Source organism: Nematolebias whitei, chromosome 7 (genome assembly GCF_014905685.2).
Source record: "Nematolebias whitei isolate Nwh7 chromosome 7, NemWhi1, whole genome shotgun sequence".
Lineage (NCBI taxonomy): Eukaryota > Metazoa > Chordata > Actinopteri > Cyprinodontiformes > Rivulidae > Nematolebias > Nematolebias whitei.
In genome coordinates this window covers 50,059,846-50,081,236 of record NC_056504.1, presented here as the reverse complement: position 1 = coordinate 50,081,236, position 21,391 = coordinate 50,059,846, and the positions used below count along the sequence as shown (strand labels likewise).

At 42.7% G+C, this 21,391-nt stretch overlaps 2 protein-coding genes and 1 long non-coding RNA gene across 3 annotated transcripts in view; 1 reads left to right on the top strand and 2 right to left on the bottom strand.

The window, feature by feature from the left end:
- Nucleotides 1-1,763: 1,763 nt before the first annotated feature.
- LOC119412051 lies at nucleotides 1,764-3,832 on the top strand. Its single transcript, XR_005186924.1, has 2 exons — nucleotides 1,764-2,320; nucleotides 2,796-3,832. It is a non-coding gene; the product is annotated as an uncharacterized LOC119412051 (long non-coding RNA).
- A 9,652-nt stretch (nucleotides 3,833-13,484) lies between these two features.
- Nucleotides 13,485-17,665, bottom strand: hgh1 (HGH1 homolog (S. cerevisiae)). Its single transcript, XM_037679735.1, has 10 exons — nucleotides 17,543-17,665; nucleotides 16,609-16,730; nucleotides 16,358-16,496; nucleotides 16,080-16,217; nucleotides 15,732-15,883; nucleotides 15,417-15,517; nucleotides 14,829-14,927; nucleotides 14,397-14,488; nucleotides 14,197-14,319; nucleotides 13,485-14,093 (listed from the first exon to the last, which is right to left on the bottom strand). The coding sequence occupies exons 2-10, from the start codon at nucleotides 16,716-16,718 to the stop codon at nucleotides 13,884-13,886; spliced, it is 1,164 nt and encodes a 387-aa protein (XP_037535663.1). The 5' UTR covers nucleotides 16,719-16,730; nucleotides 17,543-17,665; the 3' UTR covers nucleotides 13,485-13,883.
- Nucleotides 17,666-18,519: 854 nt separating this feature from the next.
- zgc:153675 (uncharacterized protein LOC768179 homolog) overlaps nucleotides 18,520-21,391 on the bottom strand; it is a 4,287-nt gene continuing 1,415 nt past the window's right edge. Inside the window, exons 2-3 of the mRNA XM_037679734.1 lie at nucleotides 20,696-20,780; nucleotides 18,520-19,389 (exon numbers count right to left, since the gene is read on the bottom strand). Of these exons, the coding sequence (XP_037535662.1) occupies nucleotides 19,103-19,389; nucleotides 20,696-20,780 (372 nt within the window). The 3' untranslated portion in view covers nucleotides 18,520-19,102. The remainder of the gene's footprint in view (nucleotides 19,390-20,695; nucleotides 20,781-21,391) is intronic.

Sequence of the window (21,391 nt, the reverse complement as noted above, 5' to 3'; positions counted from 1 at the left end):
AGACAGCTTGGAGACACCAGAGACAAACTGAGACAGCTTGGAGACACTAGAGACAAACTGGGACAGGTTGGAGACACCAGAGACAAACTGAGACAGGTTGGAGACACTCACAATGCCTCTGCGATTATTATGAGAGAAGATTTGTTGCACAAATGTTCAACGTTTATGCAACAAGATTGCAAGTGTCTGTGTCTAACAAGAGGAAACAGAAATCCCACAAAAGTTTTGAGACATTTTTGAGACTTTCTCAAGAATGCAAGTTTACCAAAAAGTTACAGCCCAGTACTAGTACTACTACAGTACAGTACTGTACTACTACAGTACAGTACAGTACAATACGATGAGAAGAACCGATTTGACTCACTAAAAATAATACAAGAAATACGAAAAGTATTCAATAAGGGTACAAAATAAAGCACCAAAAAGTGAAAAAGTAATTATAATATTTAATATTTTATAATGTTTATTAAAGAGAGATAGTAAGTACTGCCTGGTCCAGATGACATGATTTAACCTTTTTTATTATTATTATTATTGATATCTACCTGGATGATTGAGCTTACAAACCTTTTTTTAAAACCTTGAAATACTTAATCATTTAAATTCATATACTTAATATACTTAATATAATATAATACTTAATATACTTGATATACTTAAATTCATCCTGTTGCACCGTTATATTCTACATTGTTGTTGTTTATTGTCTCTCTTTAGGACACTGTAAATATTATAATTACTTGTTCAGCGAGTCAAATTGGTTCTTCTCATCCTAAGCATTTCATTGTACGGTTAACTTTGTGTTAACTTTGTGTTAACTTTGTGTTAACTTTGTGTTAACCTTGTGTTAACTTTGTGTTAACCTTGTGTTAACTTTGTGTTAACCTGCATATGACAAATTAACAACTTGAACTACTTATACGTCCTTCTCTGGCCTTTTGAACCCCACTAGTGACTCAAACCATAATAAAAACTGAGCCTAAAGTGATTGTGACACAGTGCACGACTGACACACAAATGTGAACCCTGCAGCAGAGCAACACAACATGACCGGACCGACAATCATTTGTCACATTATCAATTGGTTTCCAGTGTGGCTTTACCTCCTGACCGCAGTTATCACCTAAAGGCTGAGCTCAGGTCAGATTAGAGCCGCAGGAGATAAAACTCTCAGAGCCCGCGGATCATTCCTGATCAGAACAACTAAAGCCAACGAGGAAAACGTTTTCCAAAGTAAGGAACGTTATCGTGATGTTTGAAAACGTCTGAGGTGAAACGCAGCAGAACAGAACACACTGAGGTTCTTTGTTCCTCTACCAGAACCTTTAACCAATCGGAGCCTCAGACCAGTTGTTGTGGATCTGAAGGCCTCAGGGTGTGTGTGCACGTGTGTGTGTGTGCGCGCGTGCGTGTTAGGAATACTCGATGCTGAGGAGGGGAAGGAGGAGGCATGGAAGAAGTTTGGTGCCAAAGTTTAGAGTGGAAAATTACAGCCGATCCCTGTTCGGAGCGCAGATTGACCAATCAGAACGCAGCAAACCACCACAACAAACCAAGAGAGACTCGGGCCCTGTACACACGTAGCCTGGTGTTTGAAAAAACGAATATCCGCGCAAAAAAATATCGCCGTACATACATGTTCGGATAGAGAAAATGATCGTCTACATGAACCCGGTGATGTTCACCACAGAGCGTTGTAAAGAATATGCCCAACCCATAGGAGGCAGTGTAGTGCAAAGGTGAAACGTATATCAGCCAATCACAACCCTTCAAAGCAACCACAACTTCCTGTTAGTATTGAATCATGGCGCCTGGAGGTTCGTTTGTGTGGACAGACCGCGAGGTTGAACTACTATTAAATACCGTGTTGGAGTACAAAGTTAATAAAACTCAGGAAAATGTCGACTGGGAATCCTGTCAGAACAAGTATGTTGATATTTTAGCGCTTTTTTTAGAGCATTACCCAACGGAGTCCTCCGACGAGTTTCCCCATTCACATGCCGACATCACGCGCGGGAATTTAACAACATAAATGAAAGCAGTCCGAGGTAAATATCGCCATGCTGTTGATACAGGACGCAGGAGTGGACACGGTCGAGTGGTTCTTCTGTACTTCGAACTGTGCGAACAAATCTGGGGTGGCTCTCCAGCTAGTACTACCATATCCTCCGGTATTGAAACAGCTGACCTGGATCATTCTCGGACCCTACCCTCACCATCCACATCTTCTTCCTCCACTACCATGGATGTAGCAGACACAGGGTCTGATAATGAAAGCAGTGTGGGTCCTACTTCAAAGGAGAGGAGAGACCTGCTTGATGTACGTATATTTTTCTGTCCATTCCTCATAAATAAAAGTACTTTTGCTGTAAATGTTCATCTGTTGGATGTACTATAATTCACGGAACAGGTTTGTTGAATTGTGTTGCTATTAAAAATACAGTTAAGGCAATATGTGTGTTAAAAATGATGCAAGAGTTGAGGTGTGTAGTGGAGGCTGGAATGTGATGTTTTTTATATTTTACTGTGTACGGGTTGCTGATTTATTTTTATTATTATTGCAAAAAAGAAATGACACCATCATGCTCTTACTCATCTCATATTATGTTAGGCCTACATATTCATTAGTTTGATGGGGTGGTGGATACAAAATACACTTTAAGACATATAGCAAACATTGGATACGCTGTTATTACATATTGTTATGTAGAAGTGATGTGAAAAGTACAACATCAACATGATCCAGGTTTACTTTTTTATGTTTAATTGTGATGATTTTCATTTCTCTTTTGAAGGCAAAACTAAAAGGACACAGACACGACCGTCTGAGGAGAAAGCTGCCTGCTGAGACCCAGTGGCTGAATGCTCTTGAGGAAGACCAGCGTGTGAAAAAGAGACTGGTGGAAATCATTGAGACATCAGAACAAAAAGCATCCGAAAACTATTCAAAAATGTCCAATACACTGGAAAGACTTACCACATCGATTGTTGATGGGTTTTCTCTTCTGAAACAGGTCATTCATACACCTGCACAACCACCACACTACATGCCATATGAGCCAAGAGGTCCGATGTATTCGCACACAATGGCCCACCATTCTGTCCACCAAAACTCAGCAAATTACCCATACCCAAACAACTCCACTTCTGACAGAACACGTCAAAACACAAGACCAGGAAACACTATGAACACTGAAGCTGTGTTCCACACACCTGCTGAAGCCACTGACCAATTTTCATTCAGTCAGGCCCTTTTTAGTGACCAGTAGAGTACTGTTTTATACATCGAAGCAAGTCTGGTACAGTTAAGTATATACAAGTTCCACTTTTGCACAAGGTTGCACACATGTCAGGTTGTTAATCACAGTGTTATTTACTCTGACAGTGTGTTTTTTTTTCTGTTTGCTATCTTTTTATACATACTGTGAAAAGCTTAAAATGTAGCAATTGCACAATACTTTAACTATTTACATTTTTGTTACGTGAATCTTTATAAGAGTGGTGATCTAGTCCAGTCCTTGGGAGCTACTGCTACTTAGATGTATTTATTTCTCCAAAACACCACTATCAAATACATACTGATGATTGAAATCAGCTATTTCATACTGGTTTGTTGAAGAAAATGCAGCTGAAATGTACCTGTGGTAGCTCCCAAGTTATGGACTTGGGCATCACTGATTTAAAAGTGTACAGTAACTGTGCTGCTTTTCTCCCATGTTTAAAAAGCTTTATCTGTTGTAGATCTGTTATAATCTGATCTGTTCATAAATGAAACACAAAATAAGAACATGTTAAGTGTGTTCGTTTGAATAAATTGACAAACATTTTAAAAGCAAGTTTCTTTATGTGAATTTTTGTGAATATGACATTTATCAGTTACAAATACAGTCATGTTCATCAGAAAGTATTGGCAGCACTATTTAATACACTACAGGTCCAATTTTAAGAGAGAAAAGTAAAATCATTTCACTTAAAAGTCTGTCTAATGAGCTACAAACTGTTATATAATGTATCTAAATCCTGGGTGGTAGCTTTTCATGCATTAAGAGAATGAAATGCAATAACATTGCACAAAACAATTTAAAAATTCTCTAACATACATGGTGCTAACTATAACATTTTTTTATGAAAAAACAACGCAGTCTGCTAAATAGTTCACAGGTTTTTGTGTTTATGGATCCAGACACTGAGTGAGGACTCTCCTGACCCGCTTTCCTTCTGCTGCCAAGCTGTCTCCTCTGACCACTGGCTGTGTGTCCGGTTGATTGTTCCTGTCATGTTGAATAGCTTCAGTTATTCTGTTTTCATCCACAGTGTCTTTTGATGCCTCACAAAAATTGTGCAACACAAAACATGCATTTATAACAAATGGAAGATCATTCATATTGATGTCCATGGCTCTCCTCAGGGCTCCAAATCGGGCTTTTAGTCTTCCAAACGCACATTCAATCACCATTCTAGCTCGGCACAACGAAAGTCCAAAGTACTGCTCCTGAACATTGCTTCCTCCGTTAGCATATTCTTTCATCAGGTAAGGTAGAAGTGGGTATGCAGGGTCACCCAGTATGTAAATGGGTATAGCGTCTTCGTTCTCCACAATTTGTCTTGGACAGGGGGGAATCTTCATGTTTTTCAGATTTGTGTTTATTGTGGAGTTAGCAAAAACTCTGGCATCATGCACACTCCCTGGCCATTTCACAACTACATCAATAAAGCTGTACTTGTAATCACAGGTGGCTTGTATGTTAAGAGAAAACCTCCCCTTCCTATTTAGGTACTCTGTAGAATTAGCTGATGGCTGCTTTATCTCCACATGAGTCCCATCCACAGCTCCAAGGCACTGAGGGAGACCATAAGCCTGCTCAAATCCCTCAACAAGTGCACGCACAGCAGTCTCTGTTGTTGGCATTTTTATGTAAGATGGTCCCAAGTACACAGTTATAGCCTTACACACCTCTCTAATTATGTTTGAGACTACCTGTCTTGATAAGCCAAATGCATTGGCCGTTTTACGCAGTCTTCCCTCGTCAGCCAAATAATATAGCGTGCATGCAACTTTTTTGACCACACAGACTGGAGATCGCATTACAGTACTCTTCCCTTGAATGTAAGGAAGGAGTAACTCCGAGAGCGACAGTAATGACGACCGTGACATTCTGAAGTTCTCACGCCATTCCTGTGGGAGAACAATTTCCTTCTCAAAGTTTTCCCACCAGCCAGCAGTGCGTCCAGGTCTGATCCAAAACCGGCGACGGCGACGCTGAATGGCGGTATTGTGCCTCCGTATCGGTAGGGATAGTTGCTGTAAAAGAGCTGAACGCCAAGCGCTTTTTCTCCTTTGTAATTCCATCTGTTGGAGCAGTTGTGCTTGTAAAAACAAGCAAGCAAAAATTGCCTGAACCAGCGTTACAATTAGTACTTCCCTAAACGCAGTCATTTTCCCTCCGAATGAATGGGCAAACAAAAACAATTGTCGCACATGTGACGTCAGCGCCGCGCTGCACCATCTGTCGCAGACATAATGCGCATATCTCCGGTTCCGAAAGTCCACACGCAAACCCGAAAGAGGAGATTTCTCAAATCTCCACTTTGGTCGGAGTTTTTGTTATTATTCGTTTATAGTTACATCAACCGGAGTTCACGTGTGGATGAAAGGCCACACCGCATGATAAACTATTCGGTTTTCCTGATATCCGGCTACGTGTGTACAGGGCCTCGGACTCTGGATTTAAGTTGATTCTGAATGACGGACAGCTCCAGTCCCAAAGACAGCTCTGATCCATGATAACTCTCAAAACGTTGTCTCTGGATAGACATCTGCATCTGATTCGCTTCTGAAGTCCATGCAATCCAACGGCCACAAGTCAACAGGCCTAAACACATAAATACTCATACCTCAGTGAATTCTACAGATATTGAGCTACATTTTGGTGCGGTGATAGCTGAGAGTACTCCTCTAAACATACTCTAAGTGCTACTGTTTTAACCATTTATAAAACAAATGAGACTTTATTATCCAGAAGGAAGTGACCGTCTGCTTTCGATGACACAACACAATAATAAGAAAACAACAGACACAATAAAAGACAAGCGAGATAAATACGGTGAAAGACAAATAAATAAAATATAAGAAGGTGTTTAAAACTTGATAACCAGACTGAAAAACTAACAAAAATGAGTTATTTACAAATGTTTTATATCAAAACATTCAGCTCAGTCAGGACGTAGGTGTCATGACTTTTGGTTTTTGTAACTTTTATACATTAATTTAATTTAGAATTGAACTTTCTAAATAATATAAGATTTATTCCTTCAGAAACTTAAAAAATGTCTTTGAAGTCCTGGCTCTGTTCCAGCTACTGTCTTGTAATTTTAGCTTTTAGTTAGTTTAGTTACATTTTTGCTTATTTTAGCTTTTTGCCACCGTTCTGTTTGTTTTAGCTGTAAGCTACTGTTCTGGCACTATTAGCAGATTTATTTTTGTTAATTTGAACAGTTATTTTGCTACATTTGGCTTTGAACAACATTTTGGGTATTTTAAGCTTTATGCTCCTTTTTGCTAATTGTAGCTTTTTGCTATTGTTGCTTGTTTTCTTATTGTTTAATCTCGTCTTTTCTGTTCAGTTTTAGCTTCTTCAACTTATTTCAGCAGTGATTCATCTCTCATAATTTTGTAAAAAACATCGTTTTATTTTTAAACATTACTTAATATTTTCATGCAGCTCTTTCACTCATGTGAAAGTAAAACCATAAAGGAGAAATTTAGACGAAGCTAAATTTATTTATTTATTGTCCTCTCCGTTTATCTGTCTGCAGCAGTTCAGTCTTATTGGAAAAATATTTAGTCAAACTTTCCTGAAAGCACCGAGGAGTGGAGGGGTGTCCGTCAGACGTGACGCCAACAGATAGAAAGCAAAGTGTGCAGGGGGGTTAATGTGTTTGTGATCCTCAGTAATGAGGAAGAGTCAGATGAGGAGGTGAGGAAAAGAAGGAAGAGGAGGTCAAAGGTCAGGTTGCTGTGAGGCGTTAGGTGGTTCAGTAAAGCAGGAATGTGAATCAGAACCTGTTAATTAACCCACTGAGCTCATTTTGTCGCCTGTTCATGGTGGTCCTGATGCTCAAGCACCTTCACTCCTCTGAATCCACGTTCACTGAAATTATGAAGCGTTTCAAAAGTCACAACACCCGTTTCACACATGCCTGCTGTTTTTTTTCTCCACTGGAAACCCAAACGAGAATAAAACAGTTTTTACTGTTTTGCTTTTGCTTACATACGTGTCTCTCTGACCTAAAACTGTTGCGGTCAATTTGACCTGGTGCAAAAATAATAACTGGAAAAACCCACAAAACAAGTTTTGAAGTATCACAAAAAAATGTCTCTAGTCTTGTTCTCCTGGAATTTGTTGTGACAGAAACATGCTGGTGAAGATTCTCAGTCATCCAGGACATGATGAATTCAAGAAGCGTTCAATACAAAAACAACTGGACTTTATTTGTAACAGAAGACGTTTCGCTCCTCATCCGAGGAGCTTTCTCAATTCAAAGAGCAGAGAGTGAGAGATACAGGTTATAAGGCTGAGTGAGATAAGACACACACACATAAGACACACACACACACATAAGACACACACACACACACACACACACATATGTAGATTGGCAGTTCACACCTAAAACCTAAAACAGTAGGTCTTTGTTCCTCTAATTCACAGTCGAGGCCCCTCTGTTCCCATCAGGTGTGAAAACCGGCTGGGCATCTGTTTTAAAGTTGCATTATATGTTTTTGAAAGTGGGAATCTGAGGCCTCCTCCTCTGTTAAGAGACGGCTTTTCTCTTTTTACATAAATTGCTTCCTTCACCCTCTCTCAAACCATCTGTGTTCTCTGTCCAAAATGTGCACATTTTGGTCCTCAAAAGAGTGTCCCTTATCTGTGAGATGGAGGTGAACAGCTGAATCTTGTCCAGAGGAGGTGGCTCTCCTGTGTTGAGCCATGCGTCTGTGAAGAGGCTGTTTAGTTTCTCCAATGTAGAGGTCTGGACAGTCCTCGCTGCACTGGACCACATACACTACACCACTCTGTTTGTGTATGGGTGTCTTGTCCTTAGGGTGGACCAGCCTCTGTCTGAGAGTCCTGCTGGGTTTGAAATGTAATGGGATCTTGTGTTTGTTGAAGATCCTTCTGAATTTCTCTGATACTCCAGCAACATAAGGGTTGACAATGTTTTTACGTCCGTTGTTCTCCTTTTTCTGTTTATTAGTGTGTTTTGTAGATTTCCTCGCTGACTTGACAAAAGCCCAGTTAGGATATCCACATGTTTGAAGAGCTTCTTGAATGTGTTTCAGTTCCTTTTCCTTCCCTTCTGTCTTTGTGGGACAGAAACAGTGAGGCAGTTGCCGGAGTTGCTTGTTGCATTTTGCCAGAACAGTTGCCAAGTTGACAAACAGTACTGCCAATTGCCAGAGAGGTCGCTGAGTGAGAATCACCAATCTGCCGGGCCGTATTCTGGTCAAGGGGAGGCACCGATTTACCAACAGTTGCCAAGTTGACTTTCAGAAGCGCCAGTTGTCAAAGAGGTGATGACGTAAGAATCAGTCGAGCTGCATCCCTGATCAGAGGTATCGATGTACCAACAGTTGCCCAAGGCGTCCACCCAGGCTAGTGGAGGGAATTAGGTGCCACACGTCTCCATTCCAGACCAGCTTTAGGCCACACAAAGATAGTCCGGTCAACTTTGAACTGACGTTCTGTCTAACATTCTTGTCACTGGCGCCTTTATGTGTGCAGAGCTTACATAGACCGTGCATTCGCCAAAGGAGCTGAGGTTTCTGAATGTAGCTGTACGCTGGGACTTGAGTAAACTTTTGGACTGACTAGACGCACTCGTCAAAGTTGACTGACTGTCCTTTTTAACCAGGTCTAACCACTGATCGGATCTTGAGCCAAGCTAAGAATGCTCTTTCTCTGTACGTTGGTATCGGCAATTGTTGGTGTTCAGTAAAAAAAAGTGTTGAGTCAAAAGGTAAAGCTTTGGATTTACTGCTCTGTCTACGTTCCGACCCTCACCTGTGGTCCTGAGGTTTGGATCTGCACTAAAAGAACCAGATCCTGGATACAAGAGACTTAAATGAGCTTCCTTCGTAGAATGGCCAGGCACAGCCTTTAGAGACTGGGGAGGAGCTCCGTCATCCAGGACGAGCTGGAGAGTGTCACTGGGGAGAGGGAGGTCTGGGCTTCTCTCCTGGACCTGTTGCCTCCATGACCCTGGATAAGCAGTAGAACATGGAGATGGAGATTCCAACGGTTCCATGGGCTCGTGGAAGAAGTGAGACGAGATGCTGGTCAGACATTCTGCAGCTGTCACGCGTTAAACAAAACAACACAAAAACAACCAAACGATTGCGTGACGGCAATGTTAGCGTACACCATGCTAATCCTGTTGTACGCCTGCACATATGCAACAAACACATTATGAACTTTACACGCGTGTCCTACATCTGGCGTGGCTTTATTTATAATATAAACCGGGTTTTTAAACATACGATGGGGTAGAGGCAGGGCAGCCGACTTGGGACCCGAAAGTCCCAGGTTCGATCCCCAGCCAGTCCCACATGTCGTGGTGTCTCTGAGCAAGACACCCAATCCCTAATTGCTGCCCACTGCTCCACCTGGGTGCATCCCAGGTGCGATGGGTTAAAAGCAGAGCACTAATTTCTCCATTGTATGAGAACATGTGATGACAACACATAGCACTTATTATTATTATTACATACATGGAAAAACACACGCTGGTTTGACAGTACTGATAAAAACAAATGGTTTGTCCTTAAAAAGCATATTTTATTGTTGTTCAGGTGCTACAAACCACTCAGCTCACCCAGCGCATCTTATCTTACAGCTTGTGCAACACATCTGCTTTTTCCACACAATCATTGACCAGTAAACACATCAGGGTCAGGTTATGTGGTGGTGTGTGTGTGTGTGTGCGTGGGGGGGGGGTCGTTGTCATGCTTAAGGACTTAAACCCATGGAGGAGCATGGAAGGGCTAAACGTCAAACCCTCCAGGTGAAGGTTGATGCTGGTCCATGAAACAACCTAAATCTGAATCTCAGCGGCTGAAACATCAACACAAAGACCAACACACGGAGGAGCTCAGAGGAGCAGGGGGGCTGATGGGGGCTGATGGGGGGGAACTTGTTATTCTGGTAGGAAGAGCTCAAGGCCTCTCTTCAGCGGGGTGGTAAATGTTTCACGGCTCTGACAAGCCGCCCCCCTGCTGGCAGCCAGGGCTGCGTTTCAATCACTCCCTCCGTCTTACTTTAAAACCTTGAAACTTGTTTTCAGATTTATGTTTTAGGACAAACTTTATTTCTTTAAAAAAATAAAACAAGGCCAACCTGCACACAAGAGTTGAACGAACAGGAAGAGGAAGACGAGCTGCTTCTCTCTAAGTAAAGCCTGGAGTTTGCATGAGGCTGATGGAGGACGCAGCTCCTCCTGCTAGGAGGTGAAGCTCCACCGAAACGTCTCAACGGTTTGTGTTGGTCGAACTAAATGCTGCTCAAGTTTTTCACCTTTCCATTCAAAACAGTTTGATGGCAACACGAAGGCCTAGACACCGTTTGTAGTTTCTCCCATCGTGAAACTGAACTTCAGAAGAAAGAAGTGGTTCCATTCCTGCAGAAACAGAAAAACCAGAGCTCTGCTGTCCTGAACGTCCAGCTGCAGAGATCTTCTCCACGATGGTTGCATCAGGCAGTATCATCCCGTCCTGAACTCTGCTCCTCTTCAAGCTCAAAGTTCTCGAGGACGTTGGTTGGACATTTTTAACGTGTCCTGATGATTTAGGGTCAACGTAGCTCCTTGCAGATGGTTTCAAATGACGATAAGTGTTTTTAATTTCTCATCATTGAGGACATCGATCGTCCTGACCAAACATTGTTTACAGAAATGCTAACAACCTTCACCAGGATTCTTGTTACCTGCAAACACCTGGATAGACTTCACCTGGCAGTAGATGGGCGTATGTGTCCCACAGGTCCCCGATGGTTCTGAACTGATGGTACTGTTGGACATCGTCTGCATACCTTGCATCTTGTTGCTCGGACTCGACATGGAACTGTTTTCACCAACCTCACCGTAAAACTGTTTCTTAAAGGAATGCATATCTGTCTCACACATCAAAGTTTTAAACAAAGATTTCAAATGATTCAGTTCTGCTTGAAGTATGTGTTGGGGATGAGCTCAGCTACTAACTTAACAAATTTTAGCTCAATATCTGTAAAACTGACTGGGTTACTGCCATTCTTGTGTTTGGTACAGTCAGTTAGCTCTGGTGGCCATCTTGAATCAGGTTGACTCTAAAAGTGAATCAGATGTTTATGTTTATCCAGTGATTACGTTCTGAGAGTTTTATTAGAAACCATCCAATGGTTCATGAGATATTTTGCTAACAGACAAACTCAAATAACGACAAAGTCAGATACATGTTCCAGCCCCTTTTATTTCCTGTGACCTGAAACTTGAAAAAACAGCAATTCAGTTTCTGATGGCACAAGTTTCAGCTCTTAGCCAGAGTCTGGGCGGCCGTGGGTTTATTTTTTAAAACCCTAACATGAAGAACTTTCAGTTGGACAGTGACGTCATCAGGTTCTGGTGGTCGCTCCTCTGCTGCCGCAGAGAGGACACGTTCCGCACGTCCTGCAGGGGGCGGGGCATATGGGGCGGGGCAGGAAACACAACGGGATGACGCCTCTGATTGGCTGCTGGCCCACACGGTGCCGCCCACTACAGCTCCGCCTCTTTTAACTGACACTGCGCGTTCACGAGTCGGGCGCGCGACGGCTTTGTTTTTAAACTAAAGGATATTAAAACTGCAGACTGAAGAAAGAATTAAAAATCAGTTATATAATAATAATTATCGTATTTTATTACACGAATCAAAGAAATTAGACTTCAAAGTTGAAAAAAGAAGAAACAAAGCTATAATTTTAACCACTGTGCACACACACGCATTTATGTGTTATTTACTGCTAAAAATTGTAAATTTAGCTAAAAGTTAATTTAGCAAAACTGCTATAGTCAAAAACTGAATTTAACAAGAGAATATTTAAATGCTAAATGTAGCCAGATCTAAAAATAGAATGCAAGAAGCTTTAAGTAGTAAACAACTTAAATAAAATCAGCTAAGGTTAACTAAAAATGAGAAGAAAAGGTTGTCTAAAGTCTAAAAGCAGCAAAAAATGTGCTAAAAACTAAAGGTTAAGTAAAAGTAGCACAACACAAACAAAAAGATGGCTAAAAATAAATGCAACAAAAAGTTATAGCTAATCAGCTAAATGTAAACTACACACAGCAAAATGTTTGTTAAAAATAAAAGGACAAAGGCTAGCTAAAAGCTAAATGTTGCCAAGCTATCTAAAAGCAAAATCATCAAAATAATTTCTGTGGAAATAGTTGTAAAACAAGCTAAATATTATGAAAGGTACAAAAGTTACAAGAGCCGACGTCTCCTGAATGAGCTGAAGGTTTTAATGAACAGCTAAAACAACAAAGTCTGCAGAAAAATTAAAAAAACATCCATTAAAAGATAAAGTGAAACACACGTCATGTTTTTTTATGTCCAAACGTCTCCTGGGGAGGAGGGTGTCTGTTTCTCTGCAGGTCGTGTGTTTACTAAACTTTATTTTCCTTTCCTCTGAAATTAATCAGAGGTTTTCTGGGACTGACCGTCTGGTTTTTTTTGGGTCACTTCTTTTCCGGACGCAGTTTTAAAGATTTATTCAGATTATTACTAAAAGACAAACCTCCTGGTCTTAAAGCACGCTGAAATCCCTGTTTCCTGCAGGTGAAAGCTTCCCAGCGTTTACCTGAACCCCCCGCTGGACTCTGGTCGTCTTTCTTTGTCTTCCTGTCCTCGGCCTGCGGAGGACAAACAGCCGGACGTGTTTTCAGTCTCAGCGTGGAGTCCAGCTCAGCAGCAGGAGCTGAAACATGAAGCTCTGGTGAGAACATCTCCTTCGTGACGATCTGCTGCTGGTGGACATGAGGACAAAAACCAAGATCCCAGTCCGTCCTTGGACTGAGACACGAGGGACAGTTTGAGGCTGTTTGTCCCCGATTCATCAGAAGCGTGTCGGCGGGACCTCGGTTGTTTCTGACCTGTGAAGGACACGCCTCATCAGCGAGAAACTTTTATTAAACGACCTTCATGATGGAGGACTGAAGTTCTGTCAGGAAGAGAACCCAACACCGAGAGAGTTCTGGTCCTGGTCTCAGTGGGTCCTGCTGGTTTTACACGATGACCTGTTCATCAGAAACTTTCCTCCGAGACATTTTTCCATTTTCTGATTGTTTTCAGGTAAAGGATGAACTTCCTGTCAGGTGGGAGGAGTGAAGGGAGCAGCTGGTAAACAGGCTCTGACCCCCCCTCCTGGTCAGAGTAAGAACAGAACAAAAATGAAATAAAAGATAAAGTTCAGGCGTGTTTTATTCTTTTAATGATCAGAACACATCAGTCTGTTGTTTCCCTTGTGTCTCGTTGGGGTGGTAGTAGCTGAGAGTCACTCACAACAAACTCTGAGCTCCAACAGGTTTTTATTTCAACCAGAGCCTTGGCGGGCGACATGCATTCCTTCAGGGAGCAACACCAAGACAAGTCAAGAGTCGTCAGCTGAAAACTGGACCTCAGCCGAAGGATCCTCCAGGTCCACCATACGAGAGATCCACCATTCTGGTTCAGAACCAAAGGTCCTGGTTCAGGTCTCTCAGATCCTCTTCATCCGTGGAGTTTTCAGAAAGTCTGCAGGGCTCTTTGGTCTTAGGTCCGTTTCTTGGACCAGAGAAGACCAGGACCACTTTGAACCAAACGTGTAAAGAAAGAATTACTCGGAGCGGGTTGAATCTTCTCCCTCCACTCTGCTCTTTTCTGTTCGCTCCCCATCCTGCTCCTCCTGACTCCTCCTCTCCTGCTCCTTCTGCAGCTCCTCCTGCTCTCTGGCGTCAGCCTCCTTCAGTTTCTCCTCCACGTCCTTCGGGATCTCCACCTCCATCAGGTTGTCCATGCCCGGATCCGGCTCGTCTCCGATCAACACCTGGAGGGACAGACAGCAGTGAAGATCCAACAGGTGCTGCAGGTTCTGACAGGTGATACAGGTTCTGACAGGTGCTGCAGGTTCTGACAGATGTGTGTCTCACCTGGACGAGCTTCTCGCAGGCCGCCGTGACCTGAGGGTCCTTCTCCCAGCGGTGGAACTCCCTCATGATCGGATAAACCTTCTTCTCCTTCAGCGTCCGTCGGCCGGATTTGGTCGCCGTCAGCTGATCAGAGGAGATGAGCTTGATGTAAACACACACACACACACACACACACCTGTCTGTCTGTGTGTGTTCAGTACCAGCAGGAGTGTCTCCAGCAGCATCCTCCTGATGTCGGGGTCCTCCTCTCTCTTCTTGTCCTCTGGGAGGTACTGCAGGTCCACAGGAAGACCTGAACAGACCAGATCCTGCTGAGTCTCTTTCTTTCTGCCTCTTTAAAAGTTTTGGGACTAAATCAACCCCAAAAACATTTAAACTGTAAAACATGAAGTTTTACGTTGTATAATTATTTCACCACGGGGGTAAAAATATGTTTTGATTTGTTCACCGAGTCAAACAATCAAATCTGTCACAAGTCGGGGCGGTTTTATTTTGATAAAACTCACAAATGAAAAGGTGAAATCATGTTTTTCACACCGGATGCATCTGAAGGATGTTTTTGTGTCGATAAGAAAACTCGATAAAAACGAACGGAGTTTAGTTTCTGGGTTTGGATCACCGCTCAGACCCACCATCGTTTTCTTCGTCTGTCAGCTCCTCCGGACCGGCCAGCGGCAGCAGCAGGAACGGCAGGATGTCCACGGCGTCGCTCAGTAAGAACTCGTGATGAGCTGCAGAAACAGAAACAGGAAGTGATGAGCTGCAGAAACAGGAAGTGATGTCAGCGGACATTTGTAAGGAGAAAGGTGCTCGGTAACAGGCAGCAGTGAGCCTGAGAGCAGAAACTGAAGGATTCAGAACCTTCACATCACAGAACTTCCTTCTCTTTTCACATTTCTACTCAGGACCCATTAATGACCAATTAAAAACAGATTTATCACGTTTTGAACATTTATTAAAAAGAAAAAGGACATCAAATGTCCAGAAGTAAATCAGAGGTTCAACAACACTTTGAAGTTTAGCTCAAGATCCTCCCGAATCAGAACAAAACCCGTGACGTTAAAGGAACTGCCAACACTGCAGCACGGAGGCGGCAGCATCATGATGTGCTTTCTGAACCAACCGAGAGATCCCAACAGAACCTGAACACGCAGAATTGAAGAAAAAAAATCTGTTTGTTGCGTTTCATCCATCAGTAAAACTGATCTGTGGGTTCTTACCGTGGTCGAAGCAGCAGTTACGCAGCGTTCCTATGACTCCGCCCCTTCTCACCACCGACGCCTCGTACTGAGTGAAGGGCAGCAGCCTCTGGAGGACACACCTGCAACACACAGGCGCCATCGGTACCAGCTCCTCCTGAGGCCTTCTTCATGGTTTAAAATAATTCCATTTTGTTTGGATTAACAGTTTAGGTGGGATTATTTGTGCTGATTTAAACTAAATAATCTCTACTCCGAACATAAATCCAGATGTTCCAAACGGTTTCTATTTTTTACAGGTAAAGAGTGCTTGTCTTTCTGAGTGGAACCAGTCACCTGTCCCGGTCCATCATGTAGGTTCTGGCCTCGGGGAGCTGGGTCAGGTTGGACAGCAGAGGACCCAGGTAGTTCAGTTTGGCCTTCTGGTTGAAGCTCTCGTTGCAGAAGATCTCCACCAGCTTGACCAAACCCACATCCTCCTGCAGGACCTGAGGGGGGCAAATAAAAACCCGACGGGTCTAAAGAAACCCCAAACAGTGCTGATGCTTCGGAACCAGAACAAAAACCTCTAGAGAGCAGAAAAACTAACAGATTTACTCCGGTTGTTAAAAACAACTGGCATCTGGTTCTTTCGGGGTTTTTTTTCTGTCTTCGTGTAATCATGAAAAAAATAATTAAAAAAACCTTGAAGACGGTCCTGCAGGTCTTCTCATGGCGGGTCAGGTTTGACAGGATGGTGGAGATCTGATCCGAGAACAGGTACTCTGGATCCACAAGGTTCTTCAACAACACTGGAAGAACTTTGAGCTCTGACACCAAAACCTGGAAAACAAAAATAAATAAATAAAAACACACAAATCAGAGGAGAGAACGACCGCGCAGACGATTTAAACTAAACCTCTGAACTCCTGATCAGGTGTTAACTCGTCCAACACCGCATGTTCGGTTCCAGCAGGACTCACCTGGTGCAGAGTCTCATCAGCTGACAGGTTAATGAGGACGTGGAAACAGTCCTTCACTATGGCAACAGAGGGGTCAGAGGTCAGCGCAAACAGGGAGGCTATTAGGTCGGGTTTAGTCTGGAGGAAACGGCAGCCATCTCTAACAAACAAACAAACAAACAAAAACATACTCAGAGTCAACAGCTGACAAAGTCCTGATTAGATGATGTTTTTGGAACATCCTGAGCCGATCAGGTGAATCCTCGTCTCACCTGTGTCCCGACAGTCCCAGGATGTATTCTGTGGCCTGCGCTTTGACATCGGGACGAGTCCCAGGGGACAAGAAGGACAGCAGCTCTGCAGCTTCGGAGTCGCTCAACATCTTGAGATGTGTCTGAAAAACAACAACAAAACATCAGATTAACGATCAAATTAACAATCAATAAACCATCAGATTACAAACCATCCATAAACCATCAGATTATAGATCAATAAACCATCAGATTACAAATCATCAATAAACCATCAGATTAAAGATCAATAAACCATCAGATTATAGATCAATAAACCATCAGATTAAAGATCAATAGACCATCAGATTAAAGATCAATAAACCATCAGATTAAAGATCAATAGACCATCAGATTAAAGATCAATAGACCATCAGATTAAAGATCAATAAACCATCAGACTAAAGATCAATAGATCATCAGATTATAGATCAATAAACCATTAGATTAAAGATCAATAGACCATCAGATTAAAGATCAATAAACCATCAGATTAAAGATCAATAGACCATCAGATTAAAGATCAATAAACCATCAGATTAAAGATCAATAAACCATCAGATTATAGATCAATAAACCATCAGATTAAAGATCAGAAACATAAAGTTTAATTAATTAAAGGCTGAATTTTAAGGCTCAAATGTGAAGAAAAATAACTGAATAAAGACTTTAGGATTTCTGTCTCATGAAAATCACACGAAACAAGTATGAAAATTATTTTATTTCCATTCATTCGCATTACTGTACATTTTAGTCGCATTTTTTCAATTCCACAGTTTGTGACAATAAACGAGCGGTTTATAAAACTTGTAAATCTTTTATTACACACTTCTGTAGTTTTTATTAACGTCGTTCCGTCTCAGTATTCTGATGTAAACTCGTGCAGTTTAATTTATTCTTCAATAAAACTGCTCACCTTTAACTCGCTGTGAAACCTCCGGTTTTCATTCCTCAGGTATAAATCCTTCAGTCCTCATGAAGAAGACGTGTAAAAACCAAACATGTGGAAACAAACATGCAGAAACCCACTTCCGGGTTTTTCTTCTTCGTCGGTAGATTCAACCACTCTCTTGATCTTAGCGCCCTCTCGTGTTTGAACTCGGATATTGTTTTTGGCCTTTGGCAGCTTTTTGTTCCCTTTTTTCAGTCAAATTGATGGCGAGCACAAAAATATAACAATTTAAAAGACAATACGAGTTTAGTGCCTATAAGATTATTTTAATGAGCTGAAACTGAATATTGGTCTAATCTCTCTAGTCTTTAATCTGTTCCAGTTTTGTTCATTGTTCAGAAAAACTTAATTTGTTTTTTGACCCGACAGGGTTTTTTTTTTCTCACTTCACTTGTTGGGTTTAGTCAGATAAATTAACTTTTCCCTGATAATTAAGTTAAAGCTAGAGACTTGAATAAGTTTGACGCTCGTTGACGTTTGATACAATTTAAAACAGCTGTTTGGCAGGAACGTGAAGAATAAGTTTCAACCTGCAGCCAGGTTCGACTTCAGCCGGACCACAGGCTGTAATCTAGAACTCCACCCAGAGAAAAACATCTCGTTTGAATCACATCTTTAGGAGGAAGACGATGTAAATTAAAAAGGATTAAATTAAGACGTTTAAAGGTTTTTCATTCAATTGTTCTCACTACTTTCCTAGTGTGAATATTTAAAAACTGACGCAGAAACTTCACAGCACGAGCCGACGTAACCACAAACAGATGTGCAGCTTCAAGAGTGAGTTTTTATAAAGATTTACCCAGCATGCATCACTTCCACACTCTGGTTCACCGCGTCCTGATGACGAGCGGGGACACACTGGACTTCCTGAAACAAGCTTCACACTTGAAGAATCTTCTTAAACACCTTTCAAACAGAAACGGACACAAACTCAGCGCGTCTTTTACCTTCTGATCTACTTTATTGAAATGGAGAATTAAAGGAACATTTCAGCTTTTCTGAGCATCTTCTAACGACACCAGGCTCGTTTCCTCCAGAGATCAAACGCTGCTGAATATTTCTGGTCTTTTGCAGCATTTGAGCATTTCATAAAGACAGAAAACAGATTTCAGGAGAAAGATATGCAGGAAAGTTCTGAGCCCAGAGTCAGGCTGATGGAGGTGTGTGGGGGTGACGGCGCCTCGGGCTCCTCGCAGCAGACAGAGGTCAAACAGGTTCATTAATACTTCTGACACCACCGCTAAACAAACAGAACCAATAAAACAAACAAAAAAAGTTCCAGCAAACGTCGGCAGAACAGAGAGAGAGGAGCAGGAAGTGGACAGAACCTCAGACCGGTTCATCGTGAACTCCACCTCATCTCTCACCTGGAGCCTCGCTTACTCCAGGTGAGATGAAGGTTGCCATGGAGACGTGGTACTACTGAAGGTTGAGGAGTTTTTGCATCAGTCTACGTGTCGTCGTTCTGACGGGACGTTCGAGAAAGGTCCGACTGGCTCAGGGCGGGGTCAATCCTCCTCATCCTCACTCCGCCTTGTCCTTCCTCTTGGCTGTGAACGGAACCTTGTTGGCCACCGTCGAGCCCACGCTGGACACGCCCCCGGCCACGGCGGAGACTCCGCCCTTCACCAGCCCCACCCCCATGGAGGGCACCGTGGTCACAGCCGACTTGGTGATTTCCAGGCTCTTCCCCCCGACCCAGGCGACTCCGCCCACCGCGGCGCCGACGACCCCCTTGGTGACGTTTAAGAGGCCGCCGGTGACGCGCCACACCACGCCGGGAGGCGCCGCGGCGTGATCCTTACCGGAGTCTGCAACACAGAATAATCTCAGGTGACAAAACGTCGGATCAGAGAGCAGCCGAAGGTTTTTATTCGGCTGATGTTCAGAACGCAGGACGGAAACACAAAACTGTTTTATTTCATAACTTAATAAATGTACATTTAACAACCGGGAAATATTTTTATAGTAAAACGCGTCTGATTCTTTAAAAGTAGACGATTTTAATCGGTTCTTCAGTCTGCTGATTAATCCGTCTATTCCAGATTAATTTCTAAAAGATCCAAACAAATCTTAACACACAAGAATTAAGTCTGAAAAATTCAGCGCCACTTTTTCACCGTGTCCATCCGAACACGGGCTCCGAAGGTGGCGTCAAAAAACATCGTTTGGAGTTTTGAGACGTTTTCAGAATAAATAAATTAAAATTTATGTTTTATTTTAATCTAATCTGAGACAAAACGTTCTGCAAGTTAATAAAAGCAGCACAACAGCCGAAGCGTCGGCGTTTCTTGGTAACCAGCTGAAACGTTGTTTTAACAAAAGCTATGTAAAAAATAAAAACATGCACATCTGGTTTAGTCCTGTGCAAAAGTCCTGATCAGTCTTCACGACCCAGATCCTCCTGCGAGCTTTCAGAGGAACTCTGACCTTTGACCTCTGGCTCTTCTGAACCCACCTTGAACAAAATTAGGATTAGTGACACCATCTGTTTGTTTCTCAGCTGAATGTTTGACTAAAATCTTCACAAACTCTTCTACCCCCCCATCAGAACTCTTTCTATAATTTTCTGTTTAATCCAACGCAGAGTTTTAAATCACAGAAATAACTTTAACGTCCAAACTGTGTTGTGGTTGTAACAACTTTGTTGTTCCCAGCTGATGGTGGGTTTACTCGTGGTTCCTACAGTTTCCGAGCAGAACTCGAGGTTGTCAGCTCCTTTCAGACACCACCTCCACTGAAATTAAACTTTTTGACCTCGGACCAAAACATAACCCCTCAGTCCGGCAGAGCAGAACATTTATGACCTTTGACCTGAACATCTGAGCAGAACTTCACTGCGACACGTTAATGCTGCAAAAAACTCGTGTTAAATCTTTAAAAGCAAGCTTCCTGCGGGCCCTCGGGTGTCTGAGCCGTCATGGCGACCCGGAGCCTCCGGGGAGACCCAACTGGTGCCGAGCGTCTCGGAGCGGGACACAAATAGACAAACAGACACGTTCCCCCGACGAAACAAGCGGTTCTGAAATAGCAACAGGCAACAAGCGAGCACAGATTGCACCATGCTCCCCGTTGTGTTCCAGCATTTAGACACATCCCTGTGGGGGCGGAGCTTACCGTCTGGAGACTGGTTAGCTGCTTCAGCTTCATCCGGGGACAGGGTGGTCCCAGGCTGGGGCTCCACGTTCACACTGTTCACATTCTGGAGGGAAAATATAAAAAAAATTATGATAATTAAAATTTAAAAATTAATAAAAACATTCATCATTACGTGTGAAACTCGTCCTGACAGCTGCCCGACGTCTTCTGTAGGTCAGAAGGAAATTTACAAACATTTGGAAAATAAAACTCAAAACTTTGTGGAGTTTTCTTCATTTGAGAAAAACTCCAGTTCTAAACCGTTTTAACGACGTGAAAAAGATCCTGAAGTGATTTTTAATCATTTAAGTTTTGGTTTGATAATTGTAGAGATGCTGAGAGGAGAACCGAGAGGAGAACCAAGAGGAGAACCAAGGAGAGTACCAAGAGGAGAACCAAGAGGAGAACCAAGGAGAGTACCAAGAGGAGAACCAAGGAGAGTACCAAGAGGAGAACCAAGAGGAGAACCAAGGAGAGTACCAAGAGGAGAACCAAGATAAGTGCCAAGAGGAGAACCAAAGAGAGTACCAAGAGGAGAACCAAGGAGTGTACCAAGAGGAGAACCAAGATAAGTACCAAGAGGAGAACCAAAGAGAGTACCAAGAGGAGAACCAAGGAGAGTACAAAGAGGAGAACCAAGGAGAGTACCAAGAGGAGAACCAAGAGGAGAACCAA

What these genes read in the sequence shown, in the direction of transcription:
- hgh1 (XM_037679735.1), bottom strand. Translation starts at nt 16,718, where the DNA reads ATGTTGAGCGACTCCGAAGCTGCAGAGCTGCTGTCCTTCTTGTCCCCT. An exon ending in CTGGGACTGTCGGGACACAG is followed by an intron (nt 16,497 to 16,608) that starts GTGAGACGAGGA and finishes TTTGTTTGTTAG; the next exon opens with AGATGGCTGCCGTTTCCTCC. An exon ending in GACAGACGAAGAAAACGATG is followed by an intron (nt 14,489 to 14,828) that starts GTGGGTCTGAGC and finishes TGGTCTGTTCAG; the next exon opens with GTCTTCCTGTGGACCTGCAG.